General features: G+C 35.0%; 1 protein-coding gene across 6 annotated transcripts in view; it reads left to right on the plus strand.

Moving 5' to 3' along the window:
* Positions 1–14,516, plus strand: part of SLCO1A2 (solute carrier organic anion transporter family member 1A2) — a 114,020-nt gene that overhangs the window by 87,816 nt on the left and 11,688 nt on the right. For 5 of the 6 annotated variants that reach the window (XM_082421073.1, XM_082421074.1, XM_082421075.1 and 2 more), the window contains 3 exons: positions 3,599–3,771; positions 9,552–9,616; positions 10,188–10,305. In XM_082421073.1, coding sequence (XP_082277199.1) covers positions 3,599–3,771; positions 9,552–9,616; positions 10,188–10,305 — 356 coding nt within the window. The remainder of the gene's footprint in view (positions 1–3,598; positions 3,772–9,551; positions 9,617–10,187; positions 10,306–14,516) is intronic. The other variant, XM_082421078.1, reaches the window with a different exon arrangement.

Here is a 14,516-nt window from a genome sequence, read left to right on the forward strand (position 1 = left end):
GTTTATCTTCTCAGAGAACCAGCTTTTCGTTTTACTGATCTTTGCTATAATTTCCTTCCTTTCTTTTTCATTTATTTCTGATCTGATCTTTATGATTTCATTCCTTCTGCTATCTTTGGGTTTTTTTTGTTCGTGTTTCTCTAATTGCTTTAGGTGTAAGGTTAGGTTGTTTATTTGAGATGTTTCTTGTTTCTTAAGGTAGGATTGTATTGCTATAAACTTCCCTCTTAGAACTGCTTTTGCTGCATCCCATAGGTTTTGAGTCATTATGTTTTCATTGTCATTTGTTTCTAGGTATTTTTTGATTTCCTCTTTGATTTCTTCAGTGATCTCTTGGTTATTAAGTAGTGTATTGTTTAGCCTCCATGTGTTTGTGTTTTTACAGATTTTTTCCTGTAATTGATATCTAGTCTTATAGCGTTGTGGTCAGAAAAGACACTTGATACGATTTCAATTTTCTTAAATTTACCAAGGCTTGATTTCTGACCCAAGATATGATCTATCCTGGAGAACGTTCCATGAGCACTTGATAAGAATGTGTATTCTGTTGTTTTTGGATGGAATGTCCTATAAATATCAATTATGTGCATCTTGTTTAATGTATCATTTAAAGCTTGTGTTTCCTTATTTATTTTCATTTTGGATGATCTGTCCATTGGTGAAAGTGGGGCGTTAAAGTCTACTATGATTGTGTTATTGTTGATTTCCCCTTTTATGGCTGTTAGTATTTGCCTTTTGTATTGAGGTGCTCCTATGTTGGGTGCATAAATATTTACAATTGTTATATTTTCTTCTTGGATTGATCCCTTGATCATTATGTAGTGTCGTTGTTTGTCTCTTGTAATAGTCTTTATTTTAAAGTTTATTTTGTCTGATATGAGAATTGCTACTCCAGCTTTCTTTTGATTTCCATTTGCATGGAATATCTTTTCCCATCCCCTCACTTTCAGTCTGCATGTGTCCGTAGGTCTGAAGTGGGTCTCTTGTAGACAGCATATATTCGGGTCTGGTTTTTGTATCCATTCAGCCAACCTATGTCTTTTGGTTGGAGCATTTAATCCATTTACATTTAAGGTAATTATCAATATGTATGTTCCTATTCCCATTTTCTTAATTGTTTTGGGTTTGTTATTGTAGGTCTTTTGTGTCTGTCCCCAGTGGCTAAGGTTTGTTCAGTGGGTTGTGTAGGGTTCCTGGTGGAGGGGAATAGTGCCTGTGTTCTGGTGGATGAGGCTGGATCTTGTCTTTCTGATGAGCAGGTACACGTCTGGTGGTGTGTTTTGGGGTGTCTGTGGCCTTATTATGATTTTAGGCAGCCTCTCTGCTAATGGATGGGGTTGTGTTCCTGTCCTGCTAGTTGTTTGGCATAGAGTGTCCAGCACTGTAGCTTGCTGGTCGTTGAGTGAAGCTGGGTCTTGGCGTTGAGCTGGAGATCTCTGGGAGATTTTCGCCGTTTGATATTACGTGGAGCTGGGAGGTCTCTTGTGGACCAGTGTCCTGAAATTGGCACTCCCACCTCAGAGGCACAGCCCTGACCCCTGGCTGGAGTACCAAGAGCCTGTCATCCACACGGCCCAGAATAAAAGGGAGAAAAAATAGAAAGAAAGAAAGAAGATAAAATAAAATAAAGTAACATAAAATAAAATAGTTATTTAAATGAAAAATAATTATTAAAAAAATTTTAAGTCATAAAGAAAAATAAAAAGTAAAAAAAAAAGAAAGAAAGAAAGAAGAGAGCAACCAAACCAAAGAACAAATCCACCTATGATAACAAGTGCCAAAAACTATACTTAAAAAAAAAAAAAAACGGACAGACAGAACCCTAGGACAAATGGTAAAAGCAAAGCTTACAGACAAAATCACACACAGAAGCATATACATACACACTCACAAAAGAGAAAAAGGGGGAAAAAAAAATATATATATATATATATATATATCGTTGCTCCCAAAGTCCACCTCCTCAATATTGGGATGATTTATTGTCTATTCAGGTATTCCACAGATGCAGGGTACGTCAAGTTGTTTGTGGAGCTTTAATCCGCCACTCCTGAGGCTGCTGGGAGAGATTTCCCTTTCTCTTCTTTGTCCGCACAGCTCCCGGGGTTCAGCTTTGGATTTGGACCCGCCTCTGCGTGTAGGTCGCCTGAGGGCGTCTATTTCCCGCACAGACAGGACGGGGTTAAAGGAGCAGCTGCTTCGGGGGCTCTGGCTCACTCAGGCCGGGGGGAGGGAGCGGTACGGAGGAGGCGGGGCGAGCCTGCTGCGGCAGAGGCTGGCGTGACGTTGCAGCAGCCTGAGGCGCGTCGTGCGTTCTCCCGGGGAAGTTGTCCCTGGACCACGGGATCCTGGCAGTGGCAGGCTGCGCCGGCTCCCGGGAGGGGCGGTGTGGAGAGTGACCTGTGCTCGCACACAGGCTTTGTGGTGGCGGCAGCAGCAGCCTTAGCGTCTCCTGCCCGTCTCTGGGGTCCGTGCTGACAGCCGCGGCTCGCGCCCATCTCTGGAGCTCCTTTAAGCAGCGCTCTTAATCTCCTCTCCTCGCGCACCAGGAAACAAAGAGGCAAGAAAAAGTCTCTTGCCTCTTCGGCAGCTGCAGACTTTTTCCCGGACTCCCTCCCGGCAGCTGTGGTGCGCTAACCCCTTCAGGCTGTGTTCACGCCGCCAACCCTAGTCCTCTCCCTGGGATCGTACCGAAGCCCGCGACTCAGCTCCCAGCCCCGCCCGCCCCGGCGGGTGAGCAGACAAGCCTCTCGGGCTGGTGAGTGCAGGTCGGCGCCGAGCCTCTGTGCGGGAATCTCTCCGCTTTGCCCTCCGCACCCCTGTGGCTGCGCCCTCCTACGTGGTTCCGAAGCTTCCCCCACTCCGCCACCCGCAGTCTCCGCCTGCGAAGGGGCTTCCTAGTGTGTGGAAACCTTTTCTCCTTCACGGCTCCCTCCCACTGGTGCAGGTTCCGTCCCTATTCTTTGTCTCTGTTTTTATTTTTTTCTTTTGCCCTACCTGGGTATGTGGGGAGTTTCTTACCTTTTGGGAGGTCTGAGGTCTTCTGCCAGCGTTCAGTAGGTGTTCTGTAGGAGCAGTTCCTCGTGTAGATGTATTTCTGATGTATTTGTGGGGAGGAAAGTGATCTACGCGTCTTACTCTTCCGCCATCTTGAAGCTTCGCCTTCCAAATTTTGATTCTTATTGAAACCTGGGAACATAAGATTTCAAAAAGGGTTGACTTTGTTCTGTTTGTGAAATAAACTATATTTTTTGAAACAAAACTTTGTTTATTGGTAAGTAAATATTTCAACTGAGCATTCTGAAACAAATTTTATTTGTCATATTTAGCATGTGGCAAAACAGCATGTGTTTCTAAAAACCATGACTTTAAGGCAACAGAGCTATTGCAAATTTACTCAAATTTAGAAAGAAATACACTTTTTCGGAAACCACCCTTCTATGTTTTGTTTCACGAGATAATCCTGAGACACTATAAAGGATATGAGAACAAAGGGAACAAACTGTCTATCTTGACCTCATTAGGAATGCAGAAAATATTTGAGATTTGTATTCAAAAGTTTCCTTCCTTAAATAGGATAATATATTATTTTTGACAGGTGTTCCAAAATTGTAGCTGCATTCAAACACCAGGAAATTCATCTGCAGTTCTTGGGCTATGTGACAAGGGACAGGACTGTTCCATGATGCTCCAGTACTTTTTAATCTTGTCGGTGGTCAGCAGTTTCATCTATTCTTTATCTGCCATCCCTGGATATATGGTTCTCCTGAGGTACAAGAATTATTTTCTTTATTTAGATTTATTTCTGGTTGTTTAGTAAGGGAGCTTTTTCTAAGAAAGCCACTTGAAGTCCACAGTATCTAAGAATGTGGTGCTCTATATATACCATTTATTAAGATTTTCCCATTAAACATTGTTGAATTTTACCAAATTTTAAAGTTAGCAATAAAAATGTTCATCTGTTGGTTTTTGCCTCCCTATCTTTCCTACCTTATTTCTTAGAGTTAAATTAGCGAACCTCTCATTGTTTAACACAAGAAGAGACACAGTTATATTTTAGGGTAAACCATATGAGATGATCATTTTCCTAGGTACAGAGTGGTTGCCTAGCTGTCATTTCTTATAGTTCAACCTATAGGACAGCAGAGTTTAAAGCTGTCAGAAGTCTCAGTTTCACCAGTTACTACCCACAGGGCAAAAGGCAGGTCAATTGATCTTTCTGGGCTCCTTTTATCTTTAATTAAACAATGGATATATAATGAATGCTCAACTGTCTTATAAGGCTACTGTGAGACACAAACGTTGAAGGGCTTACTGAAACTAGGAAATTGCAGAGCTAGGATTCAGACTTAGGTTTATTACATGTATTTTTCCAATTACAGCAGCTTCATGCCTTGTAAACAATTCTAAACATGCCTAGTAAACAAAGTGCATTGTTTTCTCTTTTCTTCATCTTGAAGCAGAGTTAAGTTGATCATAATTCTCAGTTCATAGTTTATCCTAGGTGAGGTAAGGTTTCCCTCTTGTTTTATTTCACTTTATTTTAATTTTTTTCATTCCATTCCCCACTTCCTATCACCACCGGCATCTATATTAATATGATAGACATATGTTCTTAAATACGTACTTTCCTTTGTAAAATATTAAGTTTTTTGTGTATTGTGTTTTATATTACACAAATAGTGTTGTGCCATAAATTTGTTTTGGTTCAAAAGGCACACAGATACATAAATTCACCAAGTACTGCTATACACCAATAACTTATGAGTTACAAGTACACCAATAACTTATGAGTTATTCTCATACCATCAATGCATGGGAATTTCTACTTCCTTATAGCCTCACCAGCACTTAGAATTATTGAACTTTCTGATTTTGACTCTTCCAATGGGTGTAAAATGGTAGCTCACTGATGTTTTAATATGTGATTTCCTAATTCAATGAGTTTAAGAATTTCTTCAAACTTTTTTCTAGCTATTAATGCTTCTGCTTCAAGATGCTTATTCATTATTTTTGCCCATTTTCATTATAATTCCTATACTTTTCTTGGTGAATTATAGACATTAATGTAATATTGTTTACTTGATACAATTATCTTTTCCTGGTCTCTCATCTTTCCTTTGAATTTTTTTCATAGTATTTTTTATGAAATTAAATCCTAAATTTTGTTGTACTGAAATCTAACAATTTTCTTGCCTTAGGGTTTGTGTACTGGGGAGTCACATTTCAAAAGGGTTTCCATATTCCTAATTTATAAAAGTATCCCCCTAAATTTTATCCTACTAGCTATACAGCTTCAGCTAGTTCTTTAAGTCATCACAAGTCTATCTTTATGTGTGGCTCAAGGGAGAGAGATATTCAGTGTTATTTTTCTCCAAAAAATAAAGTAGTTTTCCCAGCATCATAGCACAAGTAAGAGGTCTTTTTTCCATTGATTTGTGGTGCCATCTTTATCATATTTAAAGTTTTTATATAACATGGGCCATTTTCATTCTTATTCTGTTCCACAGTTTATTTGTTCCCATACCAGTGACATTGCATATGTTAATGTCTCATACAGTAGCTCTTCCTCACCCACCCACCACTTTCACCTTCACTCTTCCTTCATTCTTTTCTCCCAAAATTGATTTAGCTATCAATGCATGGATCTTTATACTCACATATGAATTTTGATTGTATGGATTCTATATATTAATTGGAGAAACACTGACATCAAATATTTGTGAACATGGAATATTTTTCCATTTATTTAAAATTTCCTTTATAGATACTACACACACACACACACACACACACAATATATATATAATATATATATATATATACACACACACACAAAATGGTACCATGTACAATTGCAAATATATATGTACCCATATATATCCAAACATACATATATGGACATGTACTTATTTGTAATTTAACATGGTGTTATTTTCTTTTATATTTTCTAGTTGGTTATTGTTGGTTTAGAGGAATGCTGTTGATTTTTTAAAGTTTACTTTTTATCCAGCAACTTTTCTTATTTTTTCTAATAACTTGTTGATTTTGTTAGGTTTTCTATGTAGAAATATGTTCACATATGGAAAGTTTTATCTCTTCACTTCCAAACCTTGTATATCTTAGGTTTTACAAATTTTCTTACAGCATCAGCTTGGACCTCCAAAAGTGTGTTAAACTATTTGGTGATAGTGAGTATTCTTGTTCTTTTCTAATTTTAATGGAAACCATGTAAAATATTTCCATTAAATATGATGCTTGCTAGAGATTTTTAGTATGAGTTTTCATCTAGTTTCTGAGTTTTTCATAATAGAATCAGTATCAAACTATCAAATATATTTTTCTTCATCTAGGAAAAAATTTACATATAATCTTCCAACTCAGTACTTTTAGTGTAGTGGAAAAAAGTGATAGATTTTTTTCTACATTGAACTGCTTGCATATCTAAGAAAAACCATACTTAATCACAATATATTTTTATATATGATTTGATTTAAATAATAATTTATTTAAAATTATTATATCTATGTTGATAAGTAAAACATACCTTTTATTTCCTATTCTTTTTTGTTTGTTTATTTTGGAATCTTTCTAGGCCCACAAAATGAATTAATATATTTTCTACTTTTAAACTTCTGGAACAACTTGCATTAAATATTTGTTTGTGGAAAGTTTTATGAATTCACCTGTAAAACTATCTGTACTTTGGGCTTATTTTGTCAGTGATACTTGGTTATTATTTTCATTTATTTAATGTTAGTGTCTATTCACATTTTCCATATCTGCTTACACCAGTTGTATACTTGTTAGTGTATGGTGTTTATAATATTCTTTTATCATTCTGATATTCTCTGATATATCTGAAGGATTTTCCATTTTTTTCTGTATTTTGTTTATTGCATCTTCTTTATTTTTTTTCTTGATTATTGTTGCCAGAGGCTGTTTTATTTTTCTTTTTTAAAGAACCAGTTTTTGGTTTGATAATCTTTATTTCATCTATTTCTGCTCTTTATTTTATTTATTTTAAAATATTTTTCCTTTTGGGCTTGCTCTGTTTTTCTTTATTTGAGTTTAACACTTAGATAATTTGCTCATTTTGATTAATGTAAATAAAATCATACATTTCCTTGCAAGTATTGCTTTAGTTATATCTGAACTAGTATTTTCCATGAAGTTTACTTCTAAATCTTTTGTAATATCTTTTATGTTTGCTCCACCAAACCAAAATTTATTTATGTGTTATATAATTTCCATATCTATGAGAAATTTCTATAGGTATCCTTTATTATTGTTATTTCATTTTCATGTTCAGAGAATATAATCTGACAGATGTGGGGTTTGGGGGGGAATATTGAGGCTTTCTTTGGGGCATAATGCATGTTCAATTTTTGAGTGTTTCATGTGTTTCTGAAAAGAAAGTGTAACTTCTGCATTTTGGATATAGAGTTTCCATATTTCTTGGACTGAAGTTAATCACTGTGTTATCTAAATTTTGTAAATCTATGCTTGTTTTTTGTCTGCTTAATTCAACAGTTTTTTGAAGATGGATGTTAAAATCTTTAAAAATTGCTGATGTATTTCTTCCTATAATTCTGTCAGTTTTTTAATTTATATATTTGGAGGCTATACTGTAGGATGTAAATGTGTCTTTGATCATTATACTTCTATTATTAGCAGCACTTAATTTTCTTCTTTATCTTTTAGTCATTTCTTTCAGGCAATTTTATTTTGTTTCATATTAAAATTGCGGTACTGGCTTTCTTTTGGTTCACTGCTTCCTGTTACACCTTTTTCCTTCCCTTTCTTTTCAATCTTCAATCTTCTATTTCACTTTATAGACAATATGTTAGATCTGATTTTGTAATTTCAGATTGGTGAGTTTAACCCACTTATATTTACTGTAATTAATGTGATAGGGCTCTTTTGCCACTTTATTTCATATATTCTATTTATTTGACTTTTTGCTTCTTTTTTTGCTTTCCATTGTATTTATTGGATTTTCTTCTGCTGCTTGAAAAGTCATATCTTTCCAATGGCTAGCCTGATTATTGAAATTCTTAGCTACATTTCTGTTTTACTTATCAATTTCAAAACTTTTCAGTAATAATATCTACTTTCTATTAAGACGAATACTTAATCATGCTCTCAGCTCTCTTCATATCTTTACTCTCTTCCTCTAGCTCTTGCCAAGATCACATTGTTGAATTTAACACCTGGATTTTTATGGATATACTTATGCTTTTCTCTATTTTTGTGGAATCTACATGGATCTCCTACCATGATGGTAGAAGGATGCAACATCTATGCTACTCTGCCAGTTTTTAAGAACTATTTTAATTTCTCTCAGCATTTTCCCATAATTTGCATTTTAATTTTTCTTTCTTATTTCTGGATTCTAGAAATTAATGTTGTTATTAATATCAAATAGTGACAGCATTTGGAGAACAGTTTAAACTGCCTACAATTTCTTAGCTATAAGGATTTCATGCTCTTGTGAGATCATAAGGTGGTATATTAGAAATAGAGGAGAAAGAAAAATTCTTCAGTAAAATTTAAATGCCCTATTTTCTGTATTAAATGGTAACTATGGGAGCAAGAGGGTCATGCTAGGTCTCCTGGCTTTTCTTACTTCCTTCTCAGTAAAATCCTTGATGCTGTCTAAATAACCTACGTGTTAGATAGATAATGACCAGGTCAACTGTATCTCAGTCTATGACGCTGAAGAGTTATTTGAATTGGTAAAATACTTATGCCAAGAAAATGCCAATAATATGATGTTTTTGCTAAAAATGTACTACGTCCTTTTGTGAAGAAAGCTGCTTTCATTTTCTCAGCTTTGAGTTAATCAAAAAGGGAAGGGAATACAGAGGAACTCTGCAGGTGAATTCTTGGAGCAGGTAGCCATGCTGATGTTGAAGTGAGTGGAGCACAAAAAGTGCCATTGGGGAATTATAGTCTTCATTTCTACTCATAGGAATTTCAGGCAACAGTGAAAACATCAGGGAATTTCTGGAGAGAATGGAGGAATCTGTGCCACTCTTGAAAAGATACCAAGTCACTTAAAATATGTTTGCTTTGGATTTTTTTCATCACTTTCCTTTGAAAATTTTTATTCTGGCTTTCTTTTCTCCTTACATTTATTTTTTAAAATTCTTGGCTTTTCTGTATTTTGTTAATACAAATAATTTAAATACACCTAGGGCTGCATTGTTCTTGTTTTAGGCTAAAGTTTTAACCATTAGAATCAAGAAATACCATTCAAGAAGAGGATACTGGGGTTGAAATCAACTGATATGAAACATTTTCTTCCTTGATAACTTTATGATAGAAATGAATGAGCAAAAAATGATGGATAAAATGCCAAGGACCAGAGGTGGGGCTCCTGTGAAGGTTATGAACTGGATAATCAGGCCTTGAATAACCCAGACCTGAGCAGGCAGGAAAATTTTCTAAGGCTCAGTGTGTTACTAGCACACAAACAGTTCTTTTAAGAAACTGTGGTAGATTTTAAATGTCTATTTTTTAAATTTATGAATTCATTGATTTTTTAGGTGTATCAAGCCTGAAGAGAAGTCTCTTGGTGTGGGATTACATGCATTTTGCACAAGGGTATTAGGTAAAAATAGTTATTTTTCCCAACATCACATCAGACCACTATTAAATACTAAGTAGATGAAATCACTCCCTCAGAGTAACAGTCTAGCAAATATCCCTTCTGCTTGTAAACAGCACTTTGTAATTAGTGTGAGAATGAAGAACAAAAAGAAATAGAGACCTTCTCCTTTTTATTTGAAAAAGACCTATCTGACCTTAATTCTACTTTTCATCAATTGCTTTTCATCAATGCAATTTGAAAAGCAAAGGAACAGGAAATGCTTTGTTAAAGTATAATGTGCATGTGATTGGCCCAAAACATTGCAGAAAAAAAATGTAAAGAATCATTAATTCAGTGTTTTTCTCTACTGATGATATTTATTTTGCATTTATCCTTCAGATTACTTATTTTTTATAATCTAAAAACTTTACAGTAAAAGTAACTTCCAGTTTCTAAACGTAAAATTTAAAGCAATAGATGTATATTTTGTTAAACTTTATTTGTTCTACGAATAAAGTTAAAATGTTTCCAAACAAAACAATATATCTTCTTACCTTGCTAATGGATTCTTCTTTCTCCCTTTTAATTGTAGCTGGGATTCCCGCACCTATATATTTTGGAGCTTTAGTGGACTCCACATGTTTACACTGGGGTACTTTGAAATGTGGTGAGTCAGGGGCATGTAGGATATATGATTCCACCAACTTCAGGTAAGGATAATTTTTTAAATTGCCTTCTAAGCATAGACAGTGTGTAAAACGGTACCATTCATATCTAACATTTTCTTTGTCAAGGGACTAGATTACTTTTGCCTTTGTTTCCAGAATAGATAGTGGTACTGTGTCTCCAATTCTTATTTATATACTAGAATTTTATTTCCTCAATATTTTCAAAGTACTTGATAAATATAAGCATGGGTGGCTTTCAAAAGCTTGTTCCTTAAATTGGTTGCAGTCAATATATTGTTGAAGGTCATGGCTGTACAGAAGCTACCTATCTAAATTATATTACTCTCAAGTATCCCCATTTAATCCTACATCATTTCAACATCTTACTAGGTTAAATCCTTACTTCCTTTCACTATCCACTTCTGATCTCTAAAATGGTATTTTTTCTCCCTTATTAAATTTCACTGACACAATATTCTTCATGTCTCTTAAAGCTTTATTTATTTTTTTAATAACAGACCTGATTTTGAACAAACCTCGTATGATAATATTAACCTGTTTTTGAACAAAACTCTTCCATTTTTCTCTTTTTGTTTTCACATTCTTTTCCATTTGGAGACCTGGATTTTGTTTAAATTTATATTAATTTCTCCTTATGGGGCAGTAAGAAAACTCATTTTCTAAAAATGATTTAGCATTATCTAAAATAGTCTAAGGTCTTCTCTTGATCAGTAAAAAGGATGTATGTCAAGAACTGTGAAGAGAGCAGACAGAATGAGATTCATGTTTTCATCAGTTCCCCTTTCCCCTAAAGTTCCACAGGGGTAATATGGAGGTGGGCACAGATACATACTGTGCATGCAGTGGGTTTGCATCACAATTGAGGAAAGCCAAGGATCCCTAGTGTAGGTTGGCCTCATCCTGCTGCTTTGATTCCTGTTGATAGTAGCTTTGATTAAATGCTATTTCAGACAAAATTATTATATTTGGTACCATCCTCTGTCAGTCAGGTGAATTAGAGTGACCAATGAAGTGTACTCATGAGAAAATTCATCAGAAACTAATACAATGTAGAAACAAGAGTTACATGTTGATGGACAATTCTTCATGGGTTCCTTGAATCTTGGCATATCTTGTCAGCAGACGCTTTTGTTCTGAACTATCTTTTCAAAGATGTTTGAACAGTAAGTGACCTTGGAAGATAAAAATGGTCTTTCCCTCTGGAGCAGAGTTTTCTGTCCAGGATGATAAAGGTAACATCTCCCTCTGGGGCAAATGTTGACAGATTTGCTTGCAACCCATTTAAATGATAGGGATTTCCTAAACTCAGGATTGCTTAGCTGTGACCCGAACCCAGTGTGTGCACAACCTGGGTCTCCTGTGTCCCCACTTCGGGACTTGGGGGGTGAAAACTAACCTGAACATGAAGCTTGTGCTGATTGCTGTAAAAGTCCTTTGTCTCTGATCAAGGAGTCTTGTATCTTCTGCCAGTTTCCATGCAGCTATGGCAGGCTAACTTGTTAGCTTAAAATCCAGGTAAGATCTAGGACTCTTTTACAGTTCTTGAGAACAGAAATACTGATTAACTTAAAAATTGGCCAAAAATGTAAGGATGATCACTTACATTTATTACCATCTAATGAAAAGTGGGGAAAGGATTAAGGAAAATTTGATGGAAGTAAGGCATAGGAAAATAAAAACACAAAAAATAATTGAAAATAAAGCCTAAATATACCAGGCTTTGCAGTAAATGTAAACCAATTGAACTTGCTTCTTAAAAGATAATGCCTTTCATATTGACGTTTTCCAAATTCCAGCTACATGTTGTTTACAAGAGACAGCCTAAAAATATAATGCAAAGAAAGGTTGAAGATAAAGGTCAGAAAATGTATACCAGACAAATATTAAATCAACCTTCTGTGGTTATATTAATGACTGTAAGACAAAGTAGAATTTAAAGTGAAAAGAATTAATAGAATTAAAGAAGGATATTACTTAATAATAAAAAAAGCACTTCACCAAAAATATATAACAATCATGAACCCATATAAATCTGTCAACATAAACTCAAATATATAAAACAAAAATTCACAAAATTACAAGAAGAAATCTACAACTAGAGTGGAAAATTTCAACACACTTCTACAAGTGAATATAAAATACAGATGAAAAATTAGTGAGAATGTAGAAGATTGAACCATCCAATTGTGCAAAAATTATCTATTAGTAGATATATAGTGATTTTTTTTTTAACCCAACTAACAGCAACCATAGGAAAATGATGCAAACCTCATTGGAAAAGAGATTTAAAAAGAAACCCTTTTGCATGTTATTGCTGTGATACTAAGGAGGGAATAAGATACAGATACACCCAAGAACTAGACCAAGTGATCTCTTCCCTCTGTGATTATTCCCAGTATCACTATGAAAAGAACTAGGAAAGGCCTAAGAACCTGGGGGACTGGGAAAAGCAAAGGGAAAATAATCAAATTTGGAGGAGTAAATACAGAGAAACAGAACAGCAAAGAAAACCAAAATAAACAAAGAACAACAACAAAATACTCAAGAAGAGCTTGTAAACTGAAATGTTAAAATACATAAATAAATCCAACAGTAAGAAAGACAAGCACATAAACTACCAATTGAAACATTACTTTATTCCAGATTAAATTTAATCTAATGTAAGTATCTGACAAAGACTTTAAAATAAGTATGTTTAACCAGCTTGATAGGTTTAAAAATAATAAATTGATGGCATAATACCCGTTAAAAATGAATAAGAAATTATGAAAAAATTCTAGCAGAAATAAGAATATCAAAAAGAACTCTTGGAAATATTAGAGATTAAATGGATAGCACTGAAATAAAAAGAAGCCTAAATACATAATAAATTTCAAGTCAACATAAGAATTGGTGAAATGGAAGAGAGTACAGAAGAATTTATCTAGAATGTAAATCAATGATTTGAACTGATTAAACAAAAATGAACTACATAAGTAATGTTAAAGACCAATTAGCAATTAAAGGATATAGCTCAGAAATTTTCTAGAACAGAGAATAGAGGAAATGGCAGAGATAAATTAAAGAGTTAATGGCTTAGAATTCATTAGAATTTAATAGAGACATACATTTTCAGATCAAAAGTGCACTTCAAATGCCTAATGGAATAAATTAAATAGACATATCAGAGTAAAATTACAAATGCTCAAGGTAAAGAAAAAACATAAACACTACCCAGAGAAATAAACATGTGGCTTATAAAGAAATAACAATTAGACCAATAGCAGATAGGTCATCAACAACCGTAGATCCTAATATCTTTATGATCCTTATTGCTTTGGGTTTGGGTTGAAACAAAAACACAAACCAGAGAGCAAAAAATTGGCAAATGTGACTACATATAAAATTTTTAAAAGTTTTTGCAACAGAAAACTCCATAGACAGTGAAGAATGATAGAACACAAATTGGAAGCATCCGGAACTCTCATACACTGCTGGTGGTGAATAAAAACTATTGAAAAGAACATTTGGGCAATATTTACTAAGCTGAATCCTCTAAGATGCTTACACATATTTTAAAGAAACTCTTGCTCACATGCACAAGGAGACATGGCGACAAAGGTATGTTGCAGTTTTGTTGATATTTAAAAAATTTGAACAAAAGCGTCCCACAGGAAAATGGATAATAAGCTGTGGTGTGTTTGTTACCGAACTCAGGTTCGGCTGCTCACCACTCAAAAGCCAACACACTGAGAGGCAGTGTCAGTAGAAAGGAAAGGTGCTTTAGTCAGAAAAGCTACCAATCTGGGGAGAAGGTGGACTCGTGTCCAGAGACCAACTCCGAAGATTCTGCTTAGCCATGACAGTTTTTAAAGGAAAAAATGTTGAGGGGCGTGGGGCGCGGGGAGGGTGGGAAGAATCTCAGTGAATCATGGAGGCAGGAGATTGGGTTCTGCATCATTCCCACCGAGTGCAGACTGGCTGACTCTCTCTTCGGATGTTATCTTGCCTGAATGATCTGCCTGCAGGATTGCTAAGGGAGCTGTTGGGAGCAGAGAGCTAAACATTCTTTAACTATTTAATTCTTCACTCTTACTTCTTTTTAACTAGGAAAAGAATCAACAGGCTAGGCAAAGCATGGTGTGCGTTAAAGAAAGCGTTAAGTCAGGAGTTAGTTTCAATTGTTTAGTGATTTCGTTCCTATAATTAGGGTTTTAGAGTTAGAGGGAGACAGAAATGGGTAAACAGGAAAG

This window comes from Balaenoptera physalus, assembly GCF_965194825.1.
Source record: "Balaenoptera physalus genome assembly, chromosome: 13".
In the NCBI taxonomy this organism is placed as follows: domain Eukaryota; kingdom Metazoa; phylum Chordata; class Mammalia; order Artiodactyla; family Balaenopteridae; genus Balaenoptera; species Balaenoptera physalus.